This window comes from Dermacentor albipictus, chromosome 6 (assembly GCF_038994185.2).
Source record: "Dermacentor albipictus isolate Rhodes 1998 colony chromosome 6, USDA_Dalb.pri_finalv2, whole genome shotgun sequence".
Lineage (NCBI taxonomy): Eukaryota > Metazoa > Arthropoda > Arachnida > Ixodida > Ixodidae > Dermacentor > Dermacentor albipictus.
Genome location: NC_091826.1, coordinates 13,134,237 through 13,146,273, shown reverse-complemented (window position 1 = coordinate 13,146,273; position 12,037 = coordinate 13,134,237). Strand labels below are relative to the sequence as shown.

At 45.8% G+C, this 12,037-nt stretch overlaps 1 protein-coding gene across 21 annotated transcripts in view; it reads right to left on the bottom strand.

Moving 5' to 3' along the window:
• LOC135914247 (uncharacterized) overlaps positions 1 to 12,037 on the bottom strand; it is a 623,773-nt gene that overhangs the window by 72,182 nt on the left and 539,554 nt on the right. For 19 of the 21 annotated variants that reach the window (XM_070539896.1, XM_070539897.1, XM_070539899.1 and 16 more), the window contains one exon: positions 7,876 to 7,998. In XM_070539896.1, coding sequence (XP_070395997.1) covers positions 7,876 to 7,998 — 123 coding nt within the window. Of the gene's footprint in view, positions 1 to 2,178; positions 2,438 to 7,875; positions 7,999 to 12,037 lie in introns of those variants that run through there. The other 2 variants (XM_070539916.1, XM_070539918.1) reach the window with 2 other exon arrangements.

The window sequence follows — 12,037 nt, the reverse complement described above, 5'->3', positions numbered from 1 at the left end:
GATAAGCGCATGTGCACATCTTCTGTCAGACTGTAAGGCTTGGCAGCCAATACAAATGCGGCATTGTGGAAAATATGGCTCACGTCACAAGTAACAAAAATATCTTTATAAAGTTTTAATTAACAGTTTTAGCGGCAATATTGCATTTGCAAAGTTGAAGCCCGACATTCATATCTGGCCCAACAACAACTTCACAAAAATCGTCGTAGGTACTATGGCGCACAGTATTTTGGCTGTGGACAGCCTTGAACGAAAACGAAAATTAAACTTTGTGTCAGTGACGCTGATCTCCCCACCATTTAAAAAAAAACGAAAAGTGCCAACTGCCTCCTTGCTGCGCGCGCGCCATTGGTATGACAATTACGAGTTCTCTTCGTTCTGATCAGCCTTGTTTTTAATGCTGCTATACGGACAAACGTGATTATCTGAGCTGCGGTACCACCACAAGATTGGGAACAGAATAAAGCACGCTTCGCGGCGATTCTTGGCGTCACCATAAAAAAAAAAAGGCCGCGATGAAGCCCGTGCCAGCGAAAGCTTGCACTACTGTTGGTCTGCACTCGCAATGGAGAGGATTGAGGGATCAACGTCACTGCATGGTCCACTATTTCATATTTCTTTCGCTGCTGCCATACTGCGCGCCGCCCGCAATGCCAAAGTATTGCTGGCTGGGTTGCACCATGCGCCTTCTGCGGGGAAGCGGTCGCTGAACAAAAAAAATGGCAGTGGCTTAGCTCGGCTATGCCAGGATATACGTATCGGAAGCTAAGGCATAGCATGGTTATGTTTGGTTAATCTTGATTGCAAGTCCAGGTTAGTCTATGCTGTCTAGCTATGTTGCAGCATTTAGCCAGTCGTTCGGCGTGCTGTTCGTCTCTTCCCTGGGCGTTTAGTTTCCTCTTCATCTCGTTCCGTTTTAGATTCCAGGCCTCCTATTGCTTATCAGAATTGTCACCATCCATAATGCCGCCTCAACAGTAGTTGCGGCGTACGCGAGCTCGCCTTTTCAATCCTCCGACATGTTGTCAGGCATGCGACGCAGCTGGCGAAGCGAGCGAAGGCGAGCGCAACGACGAGGAACGTGGTGTGACGTCATACCAAACGGCGGCGGCGTAGAGGCGCGGCGCTGCGCCGCGGCGGAACACCTGTGGCTTGGTGCTACTAGTGGCGCATGCACAGCAGCGACTAAGGGGCGAGAGAGGTAAATATCTGCGACGAGTCGCGCGTTGTCACGTCATATGCCTCCTTAGAGCACCACCACGGCGAAATCGCAAGTTCGCTGCCAGCAAAGCTTTCACTTCGAAAAAAAAAAATTGAAACTTTCGAGGGTAGGAAGGAAAGCGTGAAACATAACGGCAGGCTTCGCAGCGGCTTCTCACAGCGAGCGGGAGAGGGGAAGTAAAAGCGAGCCGAACATCGCTGCGCCCGCGACTACAGCCTGTCGAGCCATATACGCCGCCAAACTCTTCGGCCACACTGAGTCTGAAGACGATCCAGAGAATCCCATTCGCGACTTTTGACGGCCGCATATGGCCGCACTTATGCAACGTCGCTCTCAACGAACGCTTCCCTGTAAACGCGAGCGCCGGGCACGCTCGTTGAACGCCCTCTTGCTGCTTTTTTCTTTTTCGCTGCGCGTTCTGAACGGAAGACAGACCCAAGAGCCTCAATGCCTTACAACACCCGATTATGTTTAGCGACGCCTGCTCCCAGCATGAACGCATGGCACGAGCGCACCCTACATGAAATGTTCCGCTAAGGCGAGTTGTTTAGCGACCATGTTGCAAATTAAATTTTTTAGCCTGCACATTCGTGCAATTATTTGGTGGGGTGTTGATAGAGCTGCAACCGACAATTCTGCGGCGCAACTCATCGGGTACATGAGCTCGGGCTACTGGATACCGGAGCACTCTTTGCCATTTGCGCCCAGTAAAGCCGACAGAAAGAGGGGTGTCTTCAGACGTATATGACACCCTGTCCCCCACCCCTACGCCGCTGCTCGTGTGCTTAGGTTTACGCGCACGTTAAAGAACCTGAAGTGGTGAACATCTGCCCAGAGTTCCTCACTACGGCGTGCCTTATAATCATCCTGGTCTTGACGTAAAACAACCGAATATAATTTTTTTAACCTTTACCACCGCGCCACAAAAGGACGCATCGCGCAGTGATCACAGCAAGCACAAACGAAGAACACTTTTTATTTCTTTTTTCCCTGAGCCAGCTTCCAAATACAGGCTCAGGCCGTGACGACCTCGGTACCCAGCGGTGTCGGCCGTCATCTAAGCAGGTACCTGCGGATTTGTTTCAAGCGATAGTAAGTGCCCTTCCCGCACAGATCTGCATTGTCTTCGTCGTACTCGATGTTGTACACCGCCCAACCGTGTTTCGGTGGTAGCTTCCTGGTACCACCACTCACGGAATTGAAGAAATTTTCCATCTGAAAAGTGGAAGTTTAGAAGGAGAAAGTCAGTCACCCTCTCCGCGATTCTACAGCACGTTCTCTTATCCGAGGTGAAAAAATTCCGGGAGAATCCATCTTACGATGACTGTCGACGGTAATGCGATTAGTATTCAAGGAATGTAAGCAACATATGTCCCCGAATACACGTTTATTTAGAATCTCTGGCTCTTACTCTAAAACTTCCATGATTCGGATACATCCGTAATCTTCGCTATCGGCCCACTTTTCTATGACACCCACTGGCCGTGGTCGGCCATGAGCAGTACGGCATGACAACGACGCAGTGACGACGACAAGATAACGAAAGAACGACGACAAGATAACGAAAGAACGACGACAAGATAATGAAAGAACGACATCGAAGGAACGACAATGGCGCTGTGACGACAAGACAAGAGTAAGATGACGACTCTGAAATAGCAGCATAATGACGACATGAGGACAATTAAATGAATACAATGGTATGACGACGACTGCATCCCGGACACTGTATGACGAGTAAGGCGTGGCGACGGCGCAGTGACATTGTTGTCATGACAACGGTGGCATAATCACTACTGACGGCAGCATGATTACTATAGGATGACGAAGGTAATGACGTTGATAGAACGACGAAAGTGGTATGACGATGATAGCATGACAATAGAATGACGTTTGTGAAGTGATGACATTGATATGACGGCAGAGTGATGACAACGGCATGACGACAATGGTTTAACGACGCCTGTGTGATGATAACAGGAGTTAAGTGATGAAGTTAGGACGGTGATGGAACGAGCATGACGGCATCCCGACAACGGTATTACAACGTATGCATGGCGAACAGTGAATGACGACGACGTAATGACGATCGTGGCACGAATAGGATGACGACTAGAATGTGACGGCGATAGTGTGCCGACATTGGTGTGCCGACGATTGTGTGACGACGCGACCAGGACGGCATAATGAGAAACGATTGATGATGCTGGAGTGACCACTATGGAATGACCATGACGGCCTCACGACGACGGTATGAGAACGAATGCATAACGAGTGAGGTAAATGCCGCAAAAGACACAGACAACGACACGGGTGGTTTCAAGACAAAGATTCTCTGCAGGAGCAAGTAGTTGGTAGATGGTAATGTATCACACACACCACACACTGCACACACCACGCGCGCGTGTGGTATGTGCTGTTCTTCCAGGTCCTGTGTGTTTTTCTATAAAGCGAAAGCATCATGGGTTTCATGAGACAGAAAAGCTGGAGTTGTAGGCAACGAGTGGTACCAAAAATCATCACATTATGTGATGTCATCAGCGTCTTGATTGACGTTCACTCTCACTCTTTGCGATATCACTCTTTGCACGGTCCTTACCTTGTTCTCGAACTTCTTTGTGAACCTCACAGGTTTTTCCCCCGTGTTGACACCGACAGAATGCAATGATTGAGCACTTCTTTTCAACGACAGCGGTAAGCTCCCAGTCAGGATTTGGTAATGTCTGCCGCATGTATTCCAACCCATTTTTCGTTCTTCTGTAAGTTTCCTTCTCATGATCAGGGTGCCGGAGTTGTGAATAATTGACTTACATAAGCGTACTCTCGCACAGACTCTAGAGGCTGACTGGCAAACATCATTTTTTGTTCCCTTGCCAGGTTATTGAAACATGTTGGTGTACGATCGAAAAATACCGCGAAAAAACTTACGAGAATGAAATGCCGCGAAGTCCTCCAAGTTGTTGGTGCACTGGTTGTGGTGTAATTCAGAGAATATAAGAAACTTCCACCTTCATGTTTTAAAAGATAACATTGAATCTTTTACTGTTGCAAAGATGCAAATCCGTTTTCGCTATAGGAAAACGATACAACCAGAAGTCCCGAATTACATGAAAATTTGTCGTAAGCTTGTCGGCGAAGGCATCAGTGGGTGAGTCGAAGTCGCATGTACTGTTAAAACTGCCGTTGTCTTCACAAGAAGGCGTCAGCAAATGTCGAGACAGCGAGTATAGGCTATGGTAACACGAAGACAGATCATGCTTCGGAAAGTTCTTTGACTGCAACACATTTATGCCATGGCGATGGCACCCCCAGCTCTGCGCAAAAAAGTACTGGAAAAGTTCGTCTACGATAGAGTCAAGTCATTTCTTGGCACTGGATTTGGAGGACTGATACTGCGTAGTTTCCTTGTGAAAAATGAGCATGCCCGCCCGCGTGTGAGCGCGGGTGGGAATGCTCATTTCTCTCTCTTTCTCTCTCTCTCTCACACACACACACACACACACACACACACACACACACACACGCACACACACACACACACACACACACACACACACACACACACACACACACACACACACACACACACACACACACACACACACACACACACACACACACACACACACACACACACACACACACACACACACACACACACACACACACACACACACACACACACACACACACACACACACACACACACACACACACACACACACACACACACACACACACACACACACACACACACACACACACACACACACACACACACACACACACACACACACACACACACACACACACACACACACACACACACACACACACACACACACACACACACACACACACACACACACACACACACACACACACACACACACACACACACACACACACACACACACACACACACACACACACACACACACACACACACACACACACACACACACACACACACACACACACACACACACACACACACACACACACACACACACACACACACACACACACACACACACACACACACACACACACACACACACACACACACACACACACACACACACACACACACACACACACACACACACACACACACACACACTACAGTGTCCTGCTAAATGAAAAACTTATATAGGTCAAACGGGACAGTGTTTCAATTAAAGAGCTCGTCAGCACAGCAGTTACCTAAATGACTATGGGAGCCATTTAGCAGGACATTGTAACAAGTGTCCCTGCACTCCCATAAAAAGTAAGGGGGAAAGGGAAATAATAGAGGCTTATTACATTAGAAAGGAAGGAGATAAATGTGTAAGCGATCCCTCTCTTGCCTTGTCCGGAGAAGAAATAGCTTTTTTTGGATGAAAGATTATGATGGTGGTGATTTTGCGATGTTTTTGTGACTGGTGTACGCATACCTATGCTGGAAAAGGTATAATATGGCTGGAGAATTTCAAATAAAGTTCCAGTTCGCAGTCGGCGCTTGTGTGTGGTATTTGTTTCCTAGTGTCCTTGTTTTATTCGTGCTGTTCAACGTCAGTTCTAAATATGAACCAACTATCCCTTATCAACATCTTACTCTTTCCGATGACTACATGGCTGCTGTTACCGTGCTGTAATCAGGATGAAACTTTCATACAACTCTCTTCAGTAACTCTTTTTTCTGAAGCGCAAGAATTGAGCAGTGCGCAGTTGGCGAAGGCGTTAATGAATGGTGCTTCATTAAAACTTCTTTCTGGGCGAGTTGGTGCATACTTGACATAAAAATTGCAACAGCGCTAACACATGCAACCACAAAGTAACAAGGACGAGACTCAAGCGCATCTCGCTTGTGTCTCGTCCTTGTTTTTTTGTGGTTGCATGTGTTAGCGCTGTTACAATTTTTATGTCAAGCGTTAATGAATGACCGGTGTGTTTTGTGATATTCTCAGTGGCAGAACAAGAACGTATTTTGCACCATCCAGAAGGCACTTCGACGCTTTGATTTATGAATCCAGCTTTGCCGATACAAGGTGCTAGAACTGTGTTAATTAATCTTGACTAAATATATAATTAAGCAAAATACAAAATATAGTGGGAAATACTACATACAAAATTGAGCAAAATGCATTTGGTGGCGTCGTCTTAGAATACATCGGCATATTTTTAAGCTCTGGGTAAAGCTAGCTGAAACACCCTGTATATATTAGGGTAGGCTAATCGCGCTCCCTCTCCCCCTTTTTTTTGGCCATTGTCCAATTCTATTCATATGCACGTGGGTACCACTCGACCAGACGAGATCTCGTCAAACCATTGATTTCATTTATTGCGACTTTTCTTTCTTAATTAATACTCAAATTACATACACTAATACACAACAAGACAATTGAGTTTCTGAGCATTTCAGTAATCACTGCCAATTGCGGCACACACAACGCAACATGTTGAAAATGACCAGTTTGCAAAGTTATAAAGCCGTTGAAAGCTAAAAACACGAAGCTTAGGTAACTTCGTATACTGCCTGTCGATTTCATGCTGGCTAAACGTCACGGACACCTGCAGCTTTCGTAGACGTCGGCCCCACAGTATCCTCTAGCGATTATTACAGAAAACACTATGCTTGACATGTCCGCTATCCTTTCTTAAAATTAAATTATGGGGTTTTACGTGCCAAAACCACTTTTTGATTATGAGGCACGTCGTAGTGGAGGACTCCGGAAATTTTGACCAACTGGGGTTCTTTAGCGTGCACCTAAATCTAAGTACCACGGGTGTTTTCGCATTTCGCCCCCATTGAAATGCGGCCGCCATGGCCGGCATTCTATCCCGCGACCTTGTGCTCAGCAGCCCATCACCATAGGCACTGAGCAGTCACGACGGGTGCTATCCTGCCTTGAACGCTATTTTGCCTAGTAATATGCAGATCACGCGCATTTCCTCTTCTGATCTCGGGCACTTCTCGCCTCGTGAGCTGCGACCTGAGCTGTAAGTGAGATTGTGAATCGCAGCACTCTAGGCTCTGTGTTCAGCGTATGCTGTCGCCCTGGAAATTCCTTGTACAATGTGCCTAGCTATACAGTTATACACCTACGTATTATCCTTCTCCTTCTTGTTATTACTATTAGCTCCTGTTTCACTGCGGGTTCCACAGAACATTGCCAGGAAATATAGACCCTTGCAGGTTCCGACCTCTTTCAGCAGACATTCGCCTCTGCAGCTGTCATTTTGTCCATCGTGATATGTTTCAAAGTGTTTCAAAGCGTATTGTCTTTTTTCTGTTCCGAGCTTCGTACTTTCTCTTGAGCCCTCTTTCTATTTGCGCTCCTCTTCTGTCATCTAAAGTTTCTCTCTCCTTTCGTACACGTTCTCCGTCTCGCAATTGTCCGTAATTGCCGTATTGTTTCTTATTATGTATATTTTTTCGTTTTATTTCTTATCCCATAACTATTAGTCGGCGCTTCACCTTTTTACCTTTTTTGTTATTTTTCTATGCACCAGCACCGAAACCTTACTGTTATATTAGTATAATCATTAAGGTGCTGCTAAGTTTTGACCGTTTTCTCAGTTTTCCAAGTATAGCTCAACAGCCTAATTTGGTTCAGCGTCCTTCTTTTTTCCCCTTTAAAGCCCCGGATGTAGCATTAAAGATCTCGTACCTTCAATTTCATAGTTTCTGCCGTGTCGTACGTGAATAAGAACAAAATGGACCGCTTGCCGGTGTACATGTACAGGCCTAGAGGGTCCATCACAGGCGCCTGGTCGTAGGTCTCCTTGCAGGTCTGCGTTTACGAATGAATGGATTGAACGCTGGTGAACGACATGGACACTGTTTTGACACAAGCCGCACCGACAATGAGGTTTAATTTCGTATGCAATCACTGATGGATGCGGAAAGAAGCGTGATCTCAACCTTTGGCAAATTACTTTCTATCGCAAAAGCTTTTACAAAAGTGTGGGAGAATCTAGGGGACCATATATAGTTGGCCCATCACGTTCGCTACTCCGCAGTATGACAAAGACAAGTGATTTGGAAGGTACAAAACAGCCACACGTAGTTGAAAACTCGCCAAAGGATGATATTGTGGAAGCACTGGCCGACATGGCAGCACCGTCCGAGCCGCAGCCCTTTTCGAGACCCAGTACAGAGTAGTTACTGTTCCTGATAATAATTTTATAGAACAGTCGCCTGAAACAGCAGTAAGAAAAACAGTGGAAAATATTTTGATCATATAGATTTAAAATTGTTTCAAATACAGTAATTACGCACTCCGGGCTTCCAACAAATTACTTCATTTCGTGCTCTATCAATGAGCTTGTTTAGTGCACACGCCGATAGTGTTGGGCAAGGCCAATATTATTATACTGCAACCATATACCACGGTGTTACAGTGCGCGTATGAAATGAAAGAGAGAAAATCTACATGGCCCAAGCACTGTGAAAATTAATGTTATGCAAGGCATGTTGCAGGTGCCGACTATCTAGCACCGTTTGACGTTCCGGAAAGTGTTTCCAGGTGGTGCAGTGTGCCCGGGTATGGCGAACAATTGTGTTTTTGACGAAAGTAGTAAGGAAATGGCACGATGATGATGACAATTTGATGACTGTGACGAGGATGGCTCGGGAATTTGACAATGCCAACGAAAGGCTGCTTAGATGGTATGGCGGCTAATGAAATGCAGTCCGACGAAGATACGTTACATATTTTTTAGAAGCTGGCATGAGCCAAAATGCGATGCATGCCACAGCGTCTCAAAGTTCTAGCTGCCACATCGAGGAAAAGTAAAACTGGCACATTCACTCTTTCCTATGCAAATTGTGGCCATGCGACACGATGGACTTGCCGTCAGTCACGAAACACTACATGCACGCCTGTATGGCCTAATGGTTGAGAATCGGATTACTGCACTGAGGTATCCTGCTCGAAATCCTACTATCGCACACGTGTATCACTTTTTTTGTTGATGTGTAGGGGGGAGTTGAAGCCAGTGGCAGGTGGCATGATTGCGTGCCCAAGTAACTCTGTCGTGATACCGTGGCGTTGGCAGATGTCTAAGTAGTAGGAGAGGAACGCAAATTTGAGCTTGTTGCAATAGCACCCCACGAGACAAAAATCAAGCAAAATGTGCGCTTTTCTTTAGAAGAAAAACAATGTCGTCATGTAAAGCTTGTGAAATATATCTAATGAGCTGAAGCGTCCAGGCGGCCGTCAGCTCGGCTAGGCGAACCATACAGGCGTATACCGACGACTTTTCACCGTTACGAATGCATGCTCGTCATCTGCAGGGGCACAAACGGAAACCCGCGATAACGAATATAAGTGCAAATGTAGAAGAAAATAAATGGACAAAAACTACCAACGTTTCCTTTCTCCTTCTTTTGCTTGATGAAAACCTGTGTTTGAAGTTTGCAACTGTTGTCATTACGTTATATTTTCTTATTATTTGCGTGACACTGCAAACGTTCTCCATCACTTTTTTATCTTCCTTTAGCAAAGCTAAAAGTTAAGCGCAACTTTGCCGCTTCAAGAAGAAGACTTGCAATCGCTGTCGTTACGTTTTTTTTAAGAAGAAAAAATAACATAACGACAACAGTTGCAAATCCCCCTCTTAAAGCATACTAGTTGCGCTTAACGTGCTAGCCATCTAAGAGCATGGAAATAATTTAGCATTCAAAGCAGAAAAGTTGCGCTTAACTTGCTAACTATCTAAGAGATTCCGGAACTACAAGGCCAGAACCGTTTAGAAATCGTTCTATATCGAGCTACCGATCGCGATCAGGAAAACACTTCTATCGCGGATAAATTAAAGAAGTTTTTAGGCACAGAATATTTACGAAATGAGTTGCGGAAATTTCTGAAGCGCGCTGGCGATATGTGCCTACTGAGATGCCCATCTTTTCTGCGATCGAAGCGAGCGCAGCGTGCACGTGGCGGTATGAGCTCTGTGCCGCAGAGAACACGGTGGCGGAGGCTTCCTATTCGTTCGGGAAGGAACGGTTCCCCGTATATATATATATATATATATATATATATATATATATATATATATATATATATATATATATATATATATATATATATATATATATATATATATATATTCGTTTTCGCGTGTTTCCGTTGGTGCTGCTGCAGAACACGAGCATGTATTCGCAACTGCTAAATTGCATGTATTGCAAGTGCGGCGGCAAAAGAGACTCCAGTAGGTTTCTCGCGCGAAGTGTACAAACAGTGCCTAAGTGATCGCAGACGCTTACGCTGCAGTTTAAAAAAAGGCGTTGTATAAGCGCTTTCCAACCATAGAGCAGGGCCGCTTCCAAGGTCGCCTAACTTATGTGCGGCTCAGAACTATTGTTTGGCGGCCCGTCTCGCCGCTGAGGATTTGTCTTTGAGCGAAAGTCTCTGTCGACGCACCGTCCTCACATCCGACGTCTCAGCGCTGCGCGGCGCATCAGTACCAGTTCCGTCTCGTTCGGAAAGACTTCTCCGATGCATGAGACAGGCAGCCTAGACCTCCCTCCATATGCGACTAGTGAATTCGCAGAAAGCGCTGATCTTTTAAAAAATTTTCTTATTTACTTTTTTCCCACACTACCTTTAAGTGCTGTTCAAATTTGCCGAAAGTAAATCCTATATCTAGCCACGTTCATGGCCGCTTGCGTACGGGAGACTCCGAGACCAGGTTGTCAGAACCATTGAAAAATACTATGCCGTGCACTGAAACCCGTGTACCACGGATAATTTAAGCATGTATTCAGGCACTTAGAAACCTAAAACTTAAAGTGACTTAAACTGACTCTACCGACATGCCTCGCGCTTACTTTCTAGTGAGAGCCTCGCCCCCCACCCCCTTTACCCCGGGAAGAAGATTGTAGCGCTAAAGAAAGAGAAAAAAGTAATGAGAAGATTTGCAGTATCCCGCAAACAATAAGAAAAAATAACATAACGACAACAGTTGCAGAGCTCAAATACAGATTTTCATCAAGTAAAAGAAAAAAGATAAAGTTAGTAGTTATCGTCCATTAAATTTTCTTCTACATTGGCGCTTAAATACGTTTTCGCGGGTACCGTTTGTGCTCCTGTAGATCACGCGCATGCATTCACGACGGTCAAAGGTCGTCGGTAGGCCGGTAGGGATCACCTAGCCGAGTTCACGGCCCCCTGCACACGTCAGATTCCGGAATTACAGGGCCAGAACCGTTTAGAAAACGTTCTTTATCGAGTTACCCATCGCGATCAGGAAAACATATCTATCGCGGATAAATCAAAGACGTTTTTAGGTACGTATAGGACCCTATGGGCTGTACTTGTCGGTGATAAGGTGGCCTCGCCACTTACGGGTTATCTGACCGAACTATGTCGAATGCTTGGTTTCCATAGTGGGAAGTTAGATACCGTCTTTTTTTAAAATTTGACGATGGTCAGCTTTAAGTTAACCTCCTCCAGTGCACAACATCTGCAAGTTTGGAGTGACGCCTGACAGCGGTGAAAGATGCCGAGAGCCAGTGGGGCTGTACTAATCCAGATCATCATCATCATCATCGTCATCGTCACCATCATCATCAGCCTGGTTACGCACTCTGCAGGGCAAAGGCCTCTCCCATACTTCTCCAACTACCCCGGTCATGTACTAATTGTGGCCATGCCGTCCATGCAAACTTCTTAATCTCATCGGCAAACCTAACTTTCTGCCGCCCCCTGCTACACTTCCCTTCCCTTGGGATCCAGTCCGTAACCCTTAATGACCATCGGTTATCTTCCCTCCTCATTACATGTCCTGCCCATGCCTATTTCTTTTTCTTGATTTCAACTAGGATGT